The sequence below is a fragment of the Haliotis rufescens genome, unplaced genomic scaffold (assembly GCF_023055435.1).
Source record: "Haliotis rufescens isolate VD_foot unplaced genomic scaffold, xgHalRufe1.0.p SCAF_1, whole genome shotgun sequence".
Lineage (NCBI taxonomy): Eukaryota > Metazoa > Mollusca > Gastropoda > Lepetellida > Haliotidae > Haliotis > Haliotis rufescens.
In genome coordinates, this window is record NW_025963779.1 from 47,321,256 (window position 1) to 47,340,555 (window position 19,300).

General features: G+C 43.5%; 1 protein-coding gene across 1 annotated transcript in view; it reads left to right on the forward strand.

The window, feature by feature from the left end:
- LOC124136458 (DNA mismatch repair protein Msh6-like) overlaps nucleotides 1–19,300 on the forward strand; it is a 141,619-nt gene that overhangs the window by 16,037 nt on the left and 106,282 nt on the right. Inside the window, exons 5-7 of the mRNA XM_046502374.2 lie at nucleotides 2,329–2,434; nucleotides 8,376–8,494; nucleotides 16,728–16,901. Of these exons, the coding sequence (XP_046358330.1) occupies nucleotides 2,329–2,434; nucleotides 8,376–8,494; nucleotides 16,728–16,901 (399 nt within the window). The remainder of the gene's footprint in view (nucleotides 1–2,328; nucleotides 2,435–8,375; nucleotides 8,495–16,727; nucleotides 16,902–19,300) is intronic.

The window sequence follows — 19,300 nt, forward strand, 5'->3', positions numbered from 1 at the left end:
GAATGAATGCCATGAGGCAGAGCATATATATGTACATGTAAGGTCAACAAAATTAATAAGATAACAAAAGGTGGAAACTAACAAGGGAAGCCAACAGATGATTGGCTCTGATAGGTAATTAGCAATAGACAATAGAGCCCATCACTTTACAGTAATTAGCGCTGATAGTATAGTGTAGAAGCCAGTACATAAGCTATACTAGATAGGTAATAGGCAATGGACAGTGGGCAAACTCTTTAGACCTGCAACTCTCACATGAAGCTGAGACACCAGGATTCAACTTGAATACTGTTACAAACTGTGAACCCAGCTTGCTCACTCAGTATATACCAGGTCATAACATGACATAATAGGCTAAGCAACTGTCAACTTTTTGTAGTCGACTAGTCGGTAGCAGAAGTTGACTGTAACAGCAGACTATTCGCCAGTAGCAGTTGAGGATTAGTTGGTAGAAGTAGTCGATTAGTTGGTAACAGCAGTCTATTCGCCAGTAGCAGTTGAGGATTAGTTGGTAGAAGTAGTCGATTAGTTGGTAACAGCAGTCTATTTGCCAGTAGCAGTTGACGATTAGTTGGTAGAAATAGTCGATAAGATGGTAACAGCAGTCTATTTGCCAGGAGCAGTTGAGGATTAGTTGGTAGAAGTAGTCGATTAGTTGGTAACAGCAGTCTATTCGCCAGAAGCAGTTGACGATTAGTTGGTACAAGTAGTCGATTAGTTGGTAACAGCAGTCTATTCGCCAGTAGCAGTTGACGATTAGTTGGTAGAAGTAGTCGATTAGTTGGTAACAGCAGTCTATTGGTCAGTAGCAGTTGACGATTAGTTGGTAGAAGAAGTTGATTAGTTAGTAGTAGCAGTCTATTTGTCAGTGGCAGTTGAGGATTAGTTGGTTACAGCAGTCCATTCATTTGTAGCAGTTGACGATTAGTTGGTAGAAGAAGCTGATTATTTGGTAGTAGCAGTCTATTCGTCAGTAGCAGTTGACGATTAGTTGGTAGAAGAAGTCGATTAGTTGGTAGTAGCAGTCTATTCGTCAGTAGCAGTTGACGATTAGTTGGTAGAAGAAGTCGATTAGTTGGTAGTAGCAGTCTGTTCGTCAGTAGCAGTAGTCGACAAACAGTTGCCTGTTTTGACTGCCTTGGAATTGCTCTGCTATAAAGACTTATTGAAACAGCAACCAACTACTTAAGTGTTTCTCTTTATGATATATATTACTGCAACAGGTTAAAGAACGCCCACAAGGAGAAGGCTGTGTTGTAATACCTAATAGTCATAGGAACAAACTGGGTGTTTATCAACTGCTGAGTAGTATATATTATGTACCCATGGTGGAAACCCAAATCATACTCAATAACTCTTTTCATCTATGTTTATGCCCGTTCAAGGGACTGACAGCACCTGAAATTCCTTGTCAAGTTTTATTTTACCAGTCAATATCCAGCAATTAGAATATGCATATCCGATACATGACTGCCTTTCAGCATGGCCAGCAGACACTTATGTCCCATAATACATTGATATGTTGCAATACAAAATAAGTGAGATGATATGGAAATAACTGAATGCTACTAACACACTAGTTTGACATAACAACAATCTCATTAAAATCAGATCTAAGTTCTTCCTGCCGCAAAACAAAAAAATCTGAGGACGTTCCATTACGGGTCACCTCAGAACGACCTTTCGCGAACTTTGACTGACTACAGAAATGACAAACAAGAAAGCAATTAGGAAGCAGCTTTCTCGAGCTTTACTGCACTTGTGTCAACCTGGCGACTACCATTTCAGACTACGCTTGAATCATGAATAATATGTTGACACAGTTTTCGATTAAAATTTTGAAAACTGAACAAACTAACATTCCGGAATGTCTAATATATGGTTGAGATTGTATGGCAGCGCTTCCCACGTACTGCGCAACGCCTCTTCCATTCAAATGTTTATCCCATGGAAACGAGAGATAGACGATAATTTTGACGGAATGAGTCGTACTTGCCGTAATTGTCGTTCAGAATACCCCGTGTTAACGTTTTTGAGGTTGCATGATTAGAAAACACATTCCAACTGTTCATTTCGTGACGTGACCCGTAATTGGATGTCTTCAGATCTTTGTTTAGCGATAGCGAGAACTAAGATCTGTCAGTTGGGGCCCCTCTTTCTAAAATTGTTAAAGATTTGTCAGTTGCATGGAACAAGATGATATGCTGTGTTTCTATTCTGCTGATTCAGTAGGAAGGCCATGAGTTGATGTGGAGATACTGCAACACTGTCTTGACACATTGCTTACTGCTTAGTAAGCAGTCCGATACACATTGTGTTTTGTTGTAGATTAGTCCAAGAAAAACACCCAGTAAGAAGTGCCGTCCTTCCCGGTCCAGTCAGAAGCACAAGAGGAGGCGTATTATGTTGTCCACCAGTGGAGATGAGGAGTCAGGTATGTCTCCGAGCTGCTGGCAGGACATATTGGAAGGCTGTAACCTACAAGGAATGGTGTCTTCAGTACCCATTTCTTGTAAAAGGTCACTAACATGGGAATCTGTTGATTGTGGTGTGTGACCTGTCTGAATGTGTATCACCCCTTCAGGGGAGATCATTGATTGCCCCGACAAGGGAGATGGTTGATTGCGCTTTCAGGAGCTGGTGTAACTGGTAATCATTTTATGCAGAGACAACAAAAGAAACTATGAATTTAATGATTTATTATGTTTGGCACAAAAAACTGGGGGACAGATGCCTAGCTAAGCTAACAAATATAAGTATGGCATCTGTCCCCCCTACAATTGTAAAAGCATGTAAAACATAGGCAAGAATGATTGTAGAGAAAACATGGACTGGGGCCCAGTAATACTTTGTAATGGATATGGTAAGTTAATGCTGGAATTACAGTGCCACATCCACTACTGGGTGTCGTTCCCTGATGTGGCGCGACGATGGTGGAAATACAGAGACGTACAACTTACTGGGTGTCGTTCCCTGTACGCCCCGGACGGATTGCAGATGGGTGTGAAGTAGAGAATGGGCCCTCAGTCAAGATGAGGTATAAAAATGAATAGATAAGCTACTTGGGGTTTAAAATATGGAGTATCCCCAAAACTTAGTTGTAGAAAAACAAGTAAGCCCAAAGTAGATGAAAAAAGAAAAAAAAAGAAAAGAAGTTAAAAGATATACATGGTAAAAAGACATGGAAGGTGAAAAGGCTGTAAAGAAAAACAGCTGTCCTGATGATTGTAGATAGGTGTAAGATGATATGGTCAACAGTTACTCATAGTGACTTGCGCATTCTTGATGCTCTCTTGAGCCACATGAGTGTAACGTAAGTAGGCCTGTGACGACCAACATCCGAGAGTCTGTATCATATGGTCCTCAACTTGAGCTTTGCTTGCCATAGTGGTGGCCCCAATGCGAAACGAGTGAGTGTTGTAGTTGGCACTAGGGACTCCACATAGATTAATTACATGTTTTAATTTCCCTTGAAAGGAATCTCTGGTAAGAGGCATAAGTTGCTCATCCAAGAAGAAAGCTTGAGAAGAAGCTTGGAAACACTTACTCCTCATGTCGAGGTATTTCACTAGAGCTCTCACTGGACACACACATTTATTTGCATATAATTGCAACACCACACCTTCCTTGAATGGGTCTGTTTTGGAGGCTTTAATCTTGACGTCCGCTCTTGTACACTGAGCATTCACATGCACATCACTAAGGCACAAATTGATAGCTGGATCAAAAGATCCTCGCACTGTAAACTCACTACACCGAAGGAAAGCAAAAAAGGCCAAGGTGCATGCTGCTTCCATCATGCAGTCGACGAATGGTGTAAAGCAGCCTTTACGTAAAACACAGCATATTTGTTTCAGCAGGCCGGTGGTAATAGGTAAGCGAGTGAGTTTAGGCTTCCCTTGGGATTTCTTGATACCTCGTAGCAGCAGTTGTACTCTGTCTGGTTGAATTGCTTGAGACACTTCTTGATAACGCCCTGCACGCACATAAAAGAACTTAACTCCTGCCAAGTACAGTTTGATGGTACTGTATTGCAGCTGTAACTTGGAATGGCAGTGTGTGATAAACAGTAGAATCCTGTTTTCAGTAAGTGGGGGCAGGTTGGTCTTGGTCGCTTCAAAGCCGTTCAAGAGTAGGAAGAGCTTAAAACGTGATAGGCCAGTAGAGTAAGCTTGGAGTGTAGATGGGGCCACCCCTGCGTCCATCAACCTTTGGGCATCTTGACTCAGGTCACAATGAGCTGCTGATAGGAGGGGCATGGAAATGGGTGTTGCTCTGCCAAAGGGACCAGCTCTCGGAACTTCTGGAAACGAAAACGTGATAGGGCGTCAGCTGACTCATTGTGCTTGCCAGGTAGGTGACGTGCCGTTAAACTAAAGCCATATCTCATTTCAAGCAAAGTGACAGTTCTCATCAACTTCATGATTTCTAAGTTAGGAGAGCGACCTTTCTTCAATATATGTACAGTACCCAAATTGTCACAGTGAAAACAAATTTGTTTCCTGCCCCAATACTGTCCCCACAAGAACACCGCTACCACTATAGGATACAGTTCTAAGAGGGATAAAGACGTCGTAGTCTAGGATGATAACTCTGTCGGCCAGTGTCCTGAGAACCATTTGTAGCCCCAAATACCCCCGAAGCCGAAAGTATAAGCTGCGTCTGTGTACAGGTGGAAGTCGTAATCCAGAGTTAGAATAGTATCTCTGAACATGGATATGCCATTCCAAGTAGATAAAAATAGATCCCACATGGCTAATTCCATGAGAGTGTGCTTGTCCAAGGTCACCAAGTCGAAGAGATTGTTCACTGTAGTAGACATGGATATGAGAAATGATACAAAGGCGCGGCCCGGAGGTATCACTCGAGCAGCAAAGTTGAGGTGGCCTAACAAAGATAAGAGTTGGCGTTTTGTGATAGCCGCCTTGTTGCGGCAAGAATTGATCACTTCTTGAATGCGATGTATTTTTTCCACTGGCAGACGTGCTTGCATATTCACAGTGTCCAGTTCAATGCCTAGGTATTCCAAACAAGTGCTGGGTCCCACTGTTTTGTGTTGTGATAACGGTATACCCAGGCGTTTAAATATCATGGACATGATAGCCATTGTCCGCTCTGCCGTGTAATGCGGTCTGTCAATGCACAGGAAATCATCTAAAAGGTGAAGCACACATGAGACTTTATAATTCTCGGTAGCAATCCAACACACAGCTTGAGACAAGTAGTCGAAGAGTTTGGGGCTAGAGCGTGAGCCAAATACCATCCTGGTACAAAAGTAATATTCATCCTGCCACTTTACGCCATGAAGATGCCAGAGAGCAGGACTGATGGGGACTTGTTTGAAGGCATCCCGTATGTCAAATTTGCATAATTGTGTTCCTCTGAATATGGCCGATAGCGTCATCTACACGAACATAGGCCATGGAATAATCTTCCTTCTTGATAAGGTCATTGAGGCTGGGTACTTCACAATTGTGAGGTGCGGACATATCAACGATCAGTCTGTATTTTTTGGAGTATTTCCCCTGTGCTAACCCCAGTGGATTAATCCTGTACACAGGAAAGGGTGGTTTGCAGTAAGGTCCAATGACGTAACCCTTGGCTACTTCGTCCTCAAGTAAATTTGTCACCACATCGACTTGCTGCCTGGCCGAGAGATTATTCCTAAACTCCCAAGAGGAAGTAGGTGGACTAGAGATGCCTGTATCGAAGCCATGAGTAAATCCCTGAATGAGTGTTTTGACAAATAATGTATCTGGATGATTATGTAGTTCCTTTTGGAGCTGTTGAACATTGATAGGAGAACGAGTTACACTCTGAAACTGTGGCAGCCGGAGGTTAGAAGGTCATGCCTGTTTATCGGACTTCTCTTGACTGCCCTCACTCTGAGATACAGAAACTCTTTTCCGACATCTGAAGACTGGGTGTGTGGCATGGCAATGGAGGCACAAATGAAGAAAATAGCATGCAAAGCGATTGCATCCCTTTATTACAGATTTCTTTCCCTTTGAACTGGACGCTCTGTCTACCGCGCTAGTCTGTGGATGGATGAGCATTCTTTGGAAACGTTGTCCTACCCCGTCTGGGACAAAAATCTGTGTTGTGAGACAGGCTGCCACACACACTGCACTGTCTCGCTTTCCTGTTGGCTGCTACAGAGTCGAGAAGGCTTTTGTCCTTGATGCGCCAATAGACTGGTGTGTTGTAAGTTTCGAGGAGGGTTGCTGCTCTTTGAAAGAAGGCTTGATGGTAGTCATAGAACAAAGAACCCTCGTGTTGATTGGCAATGTCGACTATGTCAGCCATATATTTGTGTAGTTCTTCTCTGCGATCAGCCACTTCGCACACAATGGCAATGTATTTTGTGAACGATGAAACAAAGTCTCCAATGGTCATGGGTTGAGTTAAACGTTGATCTAATGCCCCTTTAAATCGAATTTCGTTCCCTTGTCCATCCATTATGGTGCAAACGTTTGACAACTCATGTACAGGCAATGTCAATAAGGCGATGTTGCATTCTCCGGTGAAGTACAAGGCACTTGAGACTGGGGCGATGGACGTGACGATCGTTCGGCGGAAGTGATCGTGGGCGCCGCCATATTGGAAAAGGGTCCAATTGGTCTCTCTGGCGTAGGAAAAGTAATCCCATCTGAAGTTTGACATTCGTCACTCGTGACTGTCGAAGATGGTATCCTACGATTTTCATTGGCCTCCAACAAGCGTACTAGGTCTTTCCTGGTCATGTTTGGTGTCTGGATACCAAGATTTCGTAATTTTGACTTCAGTTGCGCCGTAGTAAAATTGGAGGGAATGTCAGTATACACTGTTTGGCACCGTCTCGATGTAGATCGGACTGGAGAAGATTGTTCTGCAGCTGCAATAGACGGTGGAGGTTGGTGCAAGTCGTCATTTGGTAGATCAGTTGGCGCACTTGACCCCCGTCTTGTAGATCGTGACCTCGAGCGTGTTCCCCGTCGATTCATGTTTCCAGTCAAAGTTCAAAGTTCGTCCAATCCCCAAGTGTCAGTTTTTCATAGCTCCGCGAAACAACGGGCAGGTAGTTGAGATGATGACATCGTATTGGCCATGTTAAGGTTCCGATTAGTAAAAATTTAATATATAACGTGCGCTGACAAAGTATGAAGCAAAAGTGCAAGCATGGCAGAGACAAAGGATTACAGTCGCACATCGCAGTGTGGGTCACCGGACGTGATGTATATATATGCTATAAATAGATGGGCATGTGCGTACTGTCTCTGCATAAACAAGATTTTAACATAGATGATAAACTTACAAATAATGCTGACTTCAATGTAAACATTGAAAACACCATTCACAAACTCACTGTGTTACCTCCTAGGTCATGACTAGTCCTTTAATGCTTATATTACTTGCTACATGACTAGCCTTGGAATGTCTGACTGTTACCGTCTAGATTACTGGACCTGGAATGTCTGACTGTTACTGCTAGATGACCAGACCTGGAATGTCTGACTGTGTTACCTGCTAGATGACCAGACCAGGAATGTCTGACTGTGTTAATGGCTAGATGACCAGACCAAGAATGTCTTGACTGTTTTGTCTGCTAGATGACTAGACCAGGAATGTCTGACTGTTACCGGCTAGATGACCAGGAATGTCTGACTGTGTTAATGACTAGACCTGGAATATCCGACTGTGTTAATGGCTTATATTACTTGCTACATGACTAGCCTTGGAATGTCTGACTGTTACCGTCTAGATTACTTGACCTGGAATGTCTGACTGTTACTGCTAGATGACCAGACCTGGAATGTCTGACTGTGTTGCCTGCCAGATGAATAGACCAGAGTGTCTGACTGTCTTATGAGCTAGATGACCAGACCAGGAATTTCTGACTGTTTTGTCTGCTAGATGACCAGACCAGGAATGTCTGACTGTGTTAATGGCTAGATGACCAGACCAGGAATGTCTTGACTGTTTTGTCTGCTAGATGACCAGGAATGTCTGACTGTTTTGTCTGCTAGATGACTAGACCAGGAATGTCTGACTGTTTTGTCTGCAAGATGACTAGACAAGGAATGTCTGACTGTTACCGGCTAGATGACCAGGAATGTCTGACTGTGTTAATGACTAGACCTGGAATATCTGACTGTGTTTATGGCTAGATGACTAGTGCTGGAATATCTGACTGTTAATGGCTAGATGACTAGCCCTGGAATGTCTGACTGTGTTAATGGCTAGATGACTAGACCTGGAATGTCTGTCTTACTGGCTAGATAACTAGCTTTGGAATGTCTGTGTTACTTGCTAGATGACTGACCCATTTTCGACTACTTTGAAATCATTGTACTGCACATAATTGAAGTTTCTTAAGCTGTGTCCAACATGTTTAGGGGATGAGTTTAAACCGGACTCCGGCAGCAGTGATGAAGATGACAGCGGCAGTAGTGGTGAAGATGAGGACAATGTGTCCGGGCCAGAAACAGAATCTGATGCTGAGTCTCCAGTCAAGGTGAGACATTTATCATGATCTGCCCAGTCAGGTCGATGTTAATTTACAGTAACAACGGAAACAGTTGTCTGTCCATTTACTCCAAAACTACAAGGCCTTTGAGAATCCAAGGCATGGAGAATCCAGACAATGGCTTCTTTGGAATATGCTCACAGAGTTCTAGTTGAAAAGTAGCCAGTGCAGTCTTTTTGAATTCGTCGTTATTTCCCCATTGCACTGCCATTTCTGCATGTATCGTAAATTAGATGTGTTATGTTAGATAACATTTAATAGTTTGGGGTTGGGGTTGTGTGACATATTTTGATAATTTTAAAAACCTATCTCACACTATGCATTTCTTCTTATTCTTCGATCTTGGTGTGGAAACGTCCTAGAACAAAGTTTCCAGCTTCAAAAACACCACTCACCCAAACACATCCCTTACATCACCAATCACCACTGTGATCATGGTTCACGCACCTCTAAAATCCCAAGCGACACGACCCCAGCGACCTGATCACCTGACATATCCAGCACCCTCATTCTCAATGCTATGGCTATGGTGTTCGGACGTTATTCTTGAACAGAGAATTTTTGTTTGTTATCCCCCGCCGCGCGAAAGCGCGAAGCGGGGGATATAGTATTCACGACCGTCCGTACGTACGTCCGTCCGTACGTCCCACCTGTTTGTTGCCGCGATATCTCAAGAACTAAACACTGGATTGTCTTCATATTTGGAACTATGGTGTATATACAGACTCCGCAGACACCAGTCGGTTTTGGTGACCTTGACCCCATTTTCAAGGTCACAGCAGGCATATCTGCTTTTGGAGTTGGAAAACGGTGTTGCCGCGATATCTCAAGAACTAAACACTGGATTGTCTTCATATTTGGAACTATGGTGTATATACAGACTCCGCAGACACCAGTCGGTTTTGGTGACCTTGATCCCATTTTCAAGGTCACAGCAGACAAATCTGCTTTTAGAGTTGGAAAACGGTGTTGCCGCGATATCCCAAGAACTAAACACTGGATTGTCTTCATATTTGGAACTATGGTGTATATACAGACAACGCAGACACCAGTCGGTTTTGGTGACCTTGACCCCATTTTCAAGGTCACAGCAGGCAAATCTGCTTTTGGAGTTCGAAAACGGTGTTGCCGCGATATCTCAAGAACTAAACACTGGATTGTCTTCATATTTGGAACTTTGGTGTATATACAGACTCCGCAGACACCAGTCGGTTTGAGTGACCTTGACCCCATTTTCAAGGTCACAGCAGGCAAATCTGCTTTTGGAGTTAGAAAACGGTGTTGCCACAATATCTCAAGAACTAATTGCTGCATTGTCTTCATATTTTGAACTATGGTGTATATACAGACACCGCATACACCTGTCAGATTTGGTGACCTTGACCCCATTTTCAAGGTCACAGCAGGCAAATCTGTTTTTGGAGTTGGAAAACGGTGTTGCCACAATATCTCAAGAACTAATCGCTGGATTGTCTTCATATTTGGTACTATGGTGTATATACAGGCGGGGGATATTTCGTCACTCTGTGACAAATACTTGTTTGTTTTGTTTTGTTTATTGTTTTTTCGTTTTTTTTATATATAAAATTTAAATACACGACATCACTACTAAAGTTTACCATTACCACTAAGAGAGAGTGGTATTAATAACGATGTCTATTGTGTACCACCTTGCCAGAATTGGATCTCAACTTAATTAGTTTAGTGTTCGACAAAGGCGACTGTTCGTCGGTTCAAGGCGTTGTTTACAGTTTTCATGCATGTTGTTTTTCCTCCGCTTTGAAACCCAAACGATTGTTATCCCCTGTGGCTGTACCTTCATTTTCTTGCTTAACAACATATTATAGACAATTTGGCGATGGTTAAATCGCTATCCGTAGAGGAGGATCGCTTTCCGTCTCGTTTGACTGCTACGATTTCTGCCTCTGTTGGGACCATGCCCCTGTGCACGTGCCCGCTCCCTGGCTTCTACAGTCGTCCCGCATTTAAATGGCCAGTTCATCGTGTTGGACTATGGCCCTTTACTCAGCTTGGGAAGTCAAGCCGTCAACTGAGGGTTGCCTCTTCCCCCAACATGCTTGTTACTCGGGTCATCACTTCTACAGAGCTCTGAGGATACAGCTACACCTCTCCGGCTTTCTAATGGCGACAACCCTTCTACCGAAAATACTACAATCGTCGGCGAGGAAGTGATAGCCAACTGACGACGGATCTTCACTCACAGGATCGTCATCCTTCGCTGGATCGTAACGACCGAGTGATCAAGGGATCATAGACGACCGAGGGATCGACAGATCGACATACTTCACCATCATCGACAAGACGCTGATGTTGGATGGACAGTCAAATCTTACCTCGGAGGATCGACAGTTTCGCCTCTCCTACACATCGCTACGTCGACACATGGATAAATCGACATATCGACACATCAATACGTCGACACATGGATAAATCGACACGTCGACACATGGATACGTCGACTCATGGATAAATCGATATATACATCGATACGTCAACACATGGATAAATCAATACATCGACACATTGTCCGATCAAGAACCCGTCCACTCGTACGACTTTACCTGCAGGAAGCCTCGCTGGCTGAGTGGGTTAGATCGCTGACTTTGTGTGCTGGCAATTAGGTCCCTTACTCTGGCAGTGAGGGTTCGAATCCCTGACGGGACTCGACCCCATAAAATACGAGCATGTACTTTACTGAGAAGATGTTATCCCAGATATAACTTGTTATATATACAGACGAACAACGGATCGTCCTCAGTCATAGATCCTCTTTCTTCCACGGAATCAATAGACCTCTCTCTCAGCGTGCATCAGACTTCTATACAGGAATTTGGACATGGCATTCACTGCATTCCGTTGTCTAGATCAGACAATCCAGTGATTGTCATCACGAGCATCCGTCTATGTCTTGGGATATGATGACCTGCACCAACCATATCAGCGAACTTGACCAACCGGTCTCGTTGATCTCTTACAGGCATAGTCACCTTGTATGGCGAGCTTGATATACTGATCTCTCTTCTCTATGGGATCTTCATGGATCCGGACCACGTGCCTACCAGCCATGGATCGTCTTACGATCCTCTCCTATGAGAAATCACAATTACAAGGTTATGACGGAATTGAATCGTCACTCAATCAACATCATTTTCATCAACGCCCTCGTTTCAGCCTGATATTCCATTACAGGTTGTGACTCTCGAGACAACGCGCTCCACCTATTCAGATTTGAATCGTCAGACAGACGACATAATCGTGAAGCTCGATATCATCGCAGCCGACCTTTATCATTGACACCGTCGCTTTAAGCCTGATATTCCATTACAGATCATGCCGCTCGAGACAACGCGCTCCCCCTATTCAGATTGGAATTTTCAGACAGACAACATCATCCTGAAGCTCGATATCACCGCAGCCGACCTTTATCATTGACACCCTCGAATTCAGCCTGATATTCCATATTAGTTTGCACGCCTAATCCATGGTCAGCCTACACCATTCTAACAGTCGATTCGACGGGGGAGTTCGTCGGTCTTTCATCGATACAAATTGCAGATGTTCGATGTTTGAAGATGGTTTCAAGCGTCATAAGAGGCTCACCTAGATACTACACCGGTTCGTCCCATATTCTACAAGGAACGGACTACCTATACACGGGTGTTTTTCGTTACTCGTGACACCGCTCGTGTGTTGGGAGCTTTGACAACGTGATCGGAAAGACTGCTGTATTTCCTGTTTCTGCGCAAGGGTGAATTACACATCACGCCGAGATTGCTGTTTGTAAACAAGACTACCATGCTGACTTTGGTACAGGCTGATCTCATGCGAGCCGTGCGGAGCATTTACAGTAGTAGTTAACGACTATACGTACGGTCTGTCACATCTTCACAACGCCTTTTGTCGTCGCATCGATACCGGAATGCACAGCGCTTTTTCCGGTGCTTAGACGATGGAATCAATCGTATCTTCGCTAGTTCTACACGTCACCGATCAACCTCGCAACCTGGCATCCCTCACTTATTCAAGACGAGAGTTGGTGAATATCGACATTTTATTTCAGTATATCATCCTAATGTTCTCCACCTCCATTCAAGGCACGGTTTCTGCTACAACCGCTCTTCCACGTGGTCCCGATTACCCTGCTTCGTACAATCAACCAACCGGTAAACTACATCTTCAGTCTCGTTTTTCTACTGGATTCTAGATCACACACACGGCCGTCAAGACTTTACCATCGCTTTAGAACACAAATTTTGTGTTATGTGTGCTTGAACAGCGATCTGCAGGGGAACTCATCTCAACATCAACAACTCTACGTTCTACGTATGGTAATAGCTATTACACTTCGGGCGACCGTCACCTGTCAACAGTTGGTTGGTTGTTTTTTTGTTTTACGCCGCACTCAGGAATATTCCAGCTATATGACGGCAGTCTGGAAATAATCGAGTCTGGACCGGGCAGTCTAGTGGGTGACGTCGTGAGCACTCGATCCCATTGGTCACCCTTTACGACAGGCATAGCCGCCTTTTGCAGCACGCATGGGTTGCTGAAGACCTATTCTACCCGGATCTGCACGGGTCACCAGTCATCAGACGACAGCTTGGACTAACTCAACTGGAAGAAGAACCACCCTTCTTGTCACTGGCGGTACACCACCCTTTGGAATTGCTTTGACCCATGACTATGTACACGAGTGACTAAACCAATTTCTGTTCGTCACGCAGGATACCGTAATACATTTTTACCTGAACGAAGGGATTCAAGCCCGGATATTAACAATATCTCAGACTACATTTTTTACCCGGAAATTATTAACTCAACTATGTTGGTTAATAAATAATCAGAAATCCGACTTACAACCATTCCAGGATCTCCATTCCTTGGGATCAAGTCTAATGAGCCAGACTAACATCCTAGTACCAGAACACAGTGAGTCAACGCCTCTTGTGAAGGAGAGTGGATTCGATTGTTTGTGCAGGAACTTGTTTACACAAGCCGGAATATCCTCATGTTCATGGATGCCTCACTTCAAGGTCGGGGAGCTCACTTCAACTTGGAAGTAATATCAGACCTATGGTCAGAAGCAGTCAGCTCTACCACATCAATTATCTGGAATACGAGGCTGTAATCCGGGCATTATTCTTTGGACCCCACAGACAAGAAACCAATCGCTGATGATCGGGACACTCATTTCAACTGTGGCATACACTATACACCTTCAAGACACTATGAAATCAGAGACCCTCCTGCAGTTGACTTTTCACCTTTGGTAGACAAGCTCAACTTACAGATAAAGACAAGACATATACCGGGAGCGGCAAGTGGATTAGCAGACACCTTGTCCAGACCAGCCAGACTATCACCAACAGAATGGAAGCTACAGCCGAAGCATTCCCACTGGCAATAAATGAAAAGGTTGTCTACTAGTAACCCTATTTGCATCAGATAACATTGTGCCACCAGCTCCAGGCCCACTAACCTGGTCAATCGATGCTCTGACAATATCATGGGAGGACCTAAACGCGTACACGTTTCCTCCCACCAGCCTTGATACCACGGATACTACAAAGATCCTACACACGAGCTACCAACAACTGCTGTTGGTAGCACCTTCTGACCGACAAGAATTTGGGTTCCAGAGATCGTCGAACTGCCAGAGATTCCACTACTAAGACTTCCAAACTGGTCACATCTATTGCTACATCCTCCCTCCAATCAGGTCCATCCAGACCAGAATTATACGAACTTCAGGTATGAATTATATCAAGAGCAGCCTCGCTGAGGATTTTCCATTAGAGCAGCTAAGGCAAGCCTCCTTAGCACTTCGTCAATCAATGAGAATCTCTGTGACGATAAATGGAAAAGTTTTCACCAGTTTGGAAGATCCAGGGTTTTCTGCAGCCACGCTACTATACCACAAGTAGCAGATTACCTATGTCCCTTAAGAAGTACAAGGCACCTTATGATTCGACACTGGGCACTTACTTGACAGCGATCAGTTCTGCACCAACTACTCACTAATGGGATAAAACTTGCTATAGCTCCCGAACCGATGGATCTACACAGATCTTTCAGACTGCGAGTAATTCAGACGTTACCATGACTTCAGGATCCAAGGTTTCTGCAGTCGCTGACCTTCGGACATTGATTCACTCATACAACCTTATGGACCAATCTTCCAGACTTGGTCCTCCAGCATGGGATCTCCCTGTATTCCTCCGTCACTTCTCCTGGCTGACTATAAACCACTTGTGGATAAACCTCGAACTTCATGTTCATGACAATCTTCCTGCTTGCTGCTTGCTGGCTCCTGCAGCTCGTGTTAGAGGGACTCGTGCTTAGACGTCGGTTGAGTCCGGTTCCAGCGTCTTCAATAAGATACGTATTCAAGGACAACTGGATCGTCTTTTCAGCCTCCACCACTCTCATTGATTGGGAACTGATGTCATGGAAGACGTCTCGCTTTGTCCAGCCTGAGCCTACAAGATCTACTTGAAGGCATCTCAGACCATCCGTCACTGTCGCACGCATGTTTTCATCCACTTGTCGACGACTGCAACTTCTGATGTATCTTGAACCACCATCTCCACTGGCTGCGTTCTATCATCCTCAGGGTCTACACCTTTGAGGGACTACCACCCGAGCTGCTTCCAATCCTCATGAGACGAGGGCAGTGACTTCCGACTTGGCGTTGCATAGTATTGCACACTTTCAGCCATCATGGAGGGATGTTCTGGCTTTGCCTCCTACTCCTTTCGGAATCTCAGTCGCCGACGTCCAAGGTTACAGCAGCCACACAGCGCAGATGAGGAATTTTGGACTACAAGTCCCAAGTCTGGTTTCCTTTATATACTGCAATATTAATTGCTTATGTTAATAAGGTTTCCCAGACAAGCTCCCAAAGGGAGGGTATATAAGCTTGTCTGTTGGGACTTTGGTCTACGTCAATAGAAGTCACCATCCAGTGCGGCCGTTTGTTTAAATGGTGTCCCGATCTTCTACCTGCTCACCTCTGTCTTTGCGCATGTGATGTCTCAGTAGTTGATTGAAGACCTGTGTGATAAACGGGAATCGTCAATCGTTTCCTCTTCTCGTTCTTACCTTATTCAATCTCTACGTGAGTTTGATAGGTTGACGATGCGAAAAAAGAGATGCCAAGCTGGTCCGCCTTACGTCCTTGGGACCCTATGTGTGAGGTCTGTCTTGTAGAACCTACGCCGGGGAAGGGGTGTTTGAAACGAAACACCTTCTCCTATCCGGGTGAGGTTTAAGTCGTGACCGAGTAGGTGTTGCCTGGCTCATAGTTACGCGGTCGTTCTTGGAACGGCGTCCTGTGTGAAACCATGGAACACATGATTCTCCGATGTCATGATGTATATCTCTTGGTAGCACAAAGAGGGTTTAATTTTTTAAGCAACCCTTACACAAGTTTATCACTAATCCTTGTAAAATCCTTTGAATTTTCCTGATTAGTTCCAGCTTCCTCATGTACTTCTCACGGCTAAGGTCCTTACAGGCTAGGGTATCTGCGCCCCACCATTCAACCGTGGGATAAATGCATAATGTGAGATAGGATAAGTTTAAAAATATGTAAATTTTCTAATAAATTGTCTATTTATATACTTATCCTATCTCACACGCTAAATGCCCACCCAACCATCCCCGCATCACAGTTACACCAGCCTGTACGCTCTAGATTGAGAATGAGGGTGCTGGATATGTCAGGTGATCAGGTCGCTGGGGTCGTGTCGCTTGGGATTTTAGTGGTGCGTGAACCATGATCACAGTGGTGATTGGTGATGTAAGGGATGTGTTTGGGTGAGTGGTGTTTTTGAAGCTGGAAACTTTGTTCTAGGACGTTTCCACACCAAGATCGAAGAATAAGAAGAAATGCATAGTGTGAGATTACAATGTTGACCCTACCATGTCCTTTTACTCCTGTTTGACCTTCACATATGCCAATTTGTCCAGGTGTAATGTGTTCATGACATCATCTCGATAGCCTCTACATTCAAACTCTGTGACTTGGTGACTTCCAAGCCAATCATGTTGAAAATGGAGGCATGGCCATTAGTGTTTTTCTTTACCTTTTTGCATTATAACCTTCATGACCAAATATTCATCCTTGTTTTTGTATTTCATACCACCTGTTGATGGCCAGGTGAATGTGATGGACACAGTTGATGTGATGCTGTTTCAGGATAGAAAGAGGAAGCGGCCCAGCTCCACTCCTAAACCCAAGTCCTCCAGTCAGCCCAGTATAGCTGACAGGTTTGCAGGCTCCATGTTGTCAGCGGAGAGACGGCACAGCTTCAAGCCTGCAGTGTCCGATAAAACCAAGTCCAAACTTGCCTCTTTCAATGCACCAGAGCAAGTAGGTTGCTGTTATCATACCATCCATTAAGATAAAGCTGAAATTCAGTTTGCTTATAAATACACATGGCCTTACGCTTATGTCATCCTTCATCCATCTGCTACAGGCAAAAGCTTTTTACATTTTTATCCCGCCGGCATATAATGCGGGGGGATATAGCGATCAGCCAGTCTGTCTGTCCGTCCGTCCGTCCGTCCGTCCGTTATCATTTCCTTTTCCGGGGCAGAATTCGAAAACCATTCAGTGTATTTGATCGAAACTTGGCACATCTATCAGGCACATACTGAAGTGGGGCCTTTTGATATTTTGGGATTTTTCTAATTTTTACTTTTTAAAATTTTTATGGAATGAAGTTGGACATAGACTCAATTGGGGATGGGGTTCGTTTCCGGGGCAGAATTCGAAAACCATTCAGTGTATTTGATCGAAACTTGGCAACTCTATCAGGCACATACTGAAGTGGTGCCTTTTGATATTTTGGGATTTTTCTAATTTTTATTTTTTTAAATTTTTATGGAATGAAGTTCGACATATACTCAATTGGAGATGGGGTTCGTTTCCGGGGCAGAATTCGAAAACCATTCAGTGTATTTGATCGAAACTTGGCAAATCTATCAGGCACATACTGAAGTGGTGCCTTTTGATATTTTGGATTTTTTAAATTTTTATTTTTTTAAATTTTTATGGAATGAAGTTCGACATAAACTCAATTGGAGATGGGGTTCGTTTCCGGGGCAGAATTAAAAAACCATTCAGTGTATTTGATCGAAACTTGGCAAATCTATCAGGCACATACTGAAGTGGTGCCTTTTGATATTTTAGGATTTTTCTCATTTTTATTTTTTTAAAATTTTTATGGAATGAAGTTCGACATAGACTCAATTGGAGATGGGGTTCGTTTCTGGGGCAGAATTCGAAAACCATTCAGTGTATTTGATCGAAACTTGGCAAATCTATCAGGCACATACTGAAGTGGTGCCTTTTGATATTTATTTTTTTACGAATTTTTATTTTTTACAATTTTTATGGAAAGAAGTTGGACCTAGACTCCATTGGGGAACGGGTTCATTTCCGGGCCAGAATTCGAAAACCATTCAGTGGGTAAACAATGTAACTTCTTAAAGAACATTCAACTGTTGACTCATTACATCCAGAATTGCACATTTACTAGTGGTTACTTTACAGACAGCTGCCGGGGGGATATGTCATCTTTCTGATGACTCTTGTTAATTTCTCTGACATGGCTTGATGGATTCAGTGGAAGTCTGGTGTGAATGTTTGTTAAAATAACGAGGTTGAAGGTTCAAAATTGGAATTTCAATATGGCTACCAGGTCACATTTGATTTACAAAGAAGAAAAAACCTTAGACCTAAAGAGCCCAAGGCACCTTGTGTATTTCCTAGTTCGCTCAACATGCTCAAGACATCTTGATTGGAAAACAAATGTTGCTGTCTGTGACAATATTGGAAATACAACAAATCATGATTCATCCATCGTCAACATCTGCCTTCTCAGTATCCCATTGAAGCCAGTGAAGCTGAACTTCTCATATGTTCCCGTCAATGATGACACCTAAATTTAAATTCAGGATGTTCAAATCAGATTATCAGTATGGATGCCATGGCAGCCCTACTTTAATATTACATATGGACTTTCAGAATTTCATGAAATGTTATACATGTGTAGTTAGTAGTGAGGCACAACATATGTTCTGTGTTTTGAGATATTTTGACCTTGATTTGACCTTTTCACTTTGACCATGCTCCTAGATTCTTTCAAAATTCTTTTCCCTGCACTGAAAACATCTCCTCAGAAACCACTGAACCAATGAAGCTGCAACTTCACATTCTTGTTTCCACCATTGAAGACATCTGAATTTGTGCAAGAGGTTTGAATCTTATTTTCAACATAGCTCCTGCAGCAGCTGTAGTTACAACATGTTTATGGTCACTGCTCAACCATTTCGGTTCAAAAAGGTGTTTGGATCTGTAAACATCTCTGAAGTTGCCAGACTGAGGAAGCTGGACTTTGGCATTCATGTGTTTTCCTTCTTATGATGACATCATATTATGTTCAAATCATTGGGATATTACTCTTTGTGATAGAATTTATAAAAATTGTATTGCATTATATTAACTATTCTCCTTGGATAACCGTGAAGATCCAGGGCTTCAGCAACCCATGCTTTTCAGAGGTTTGATGCATGCCATTGTATCCCATGGTAGATCGATGCGCATGATCTCAATCACTGGATTGTCCAGTTCAGATACTAGTATTTACAGACCACCGTCATGTAGCTGGAATATTGCTTAGTGCGGAACCCGTGAAGATTCCGGGGTAGAATAGGTCTTCAGCAACCCATACTTGCTGTAAAAGGCGACTATGCTTGTCGTAAAAG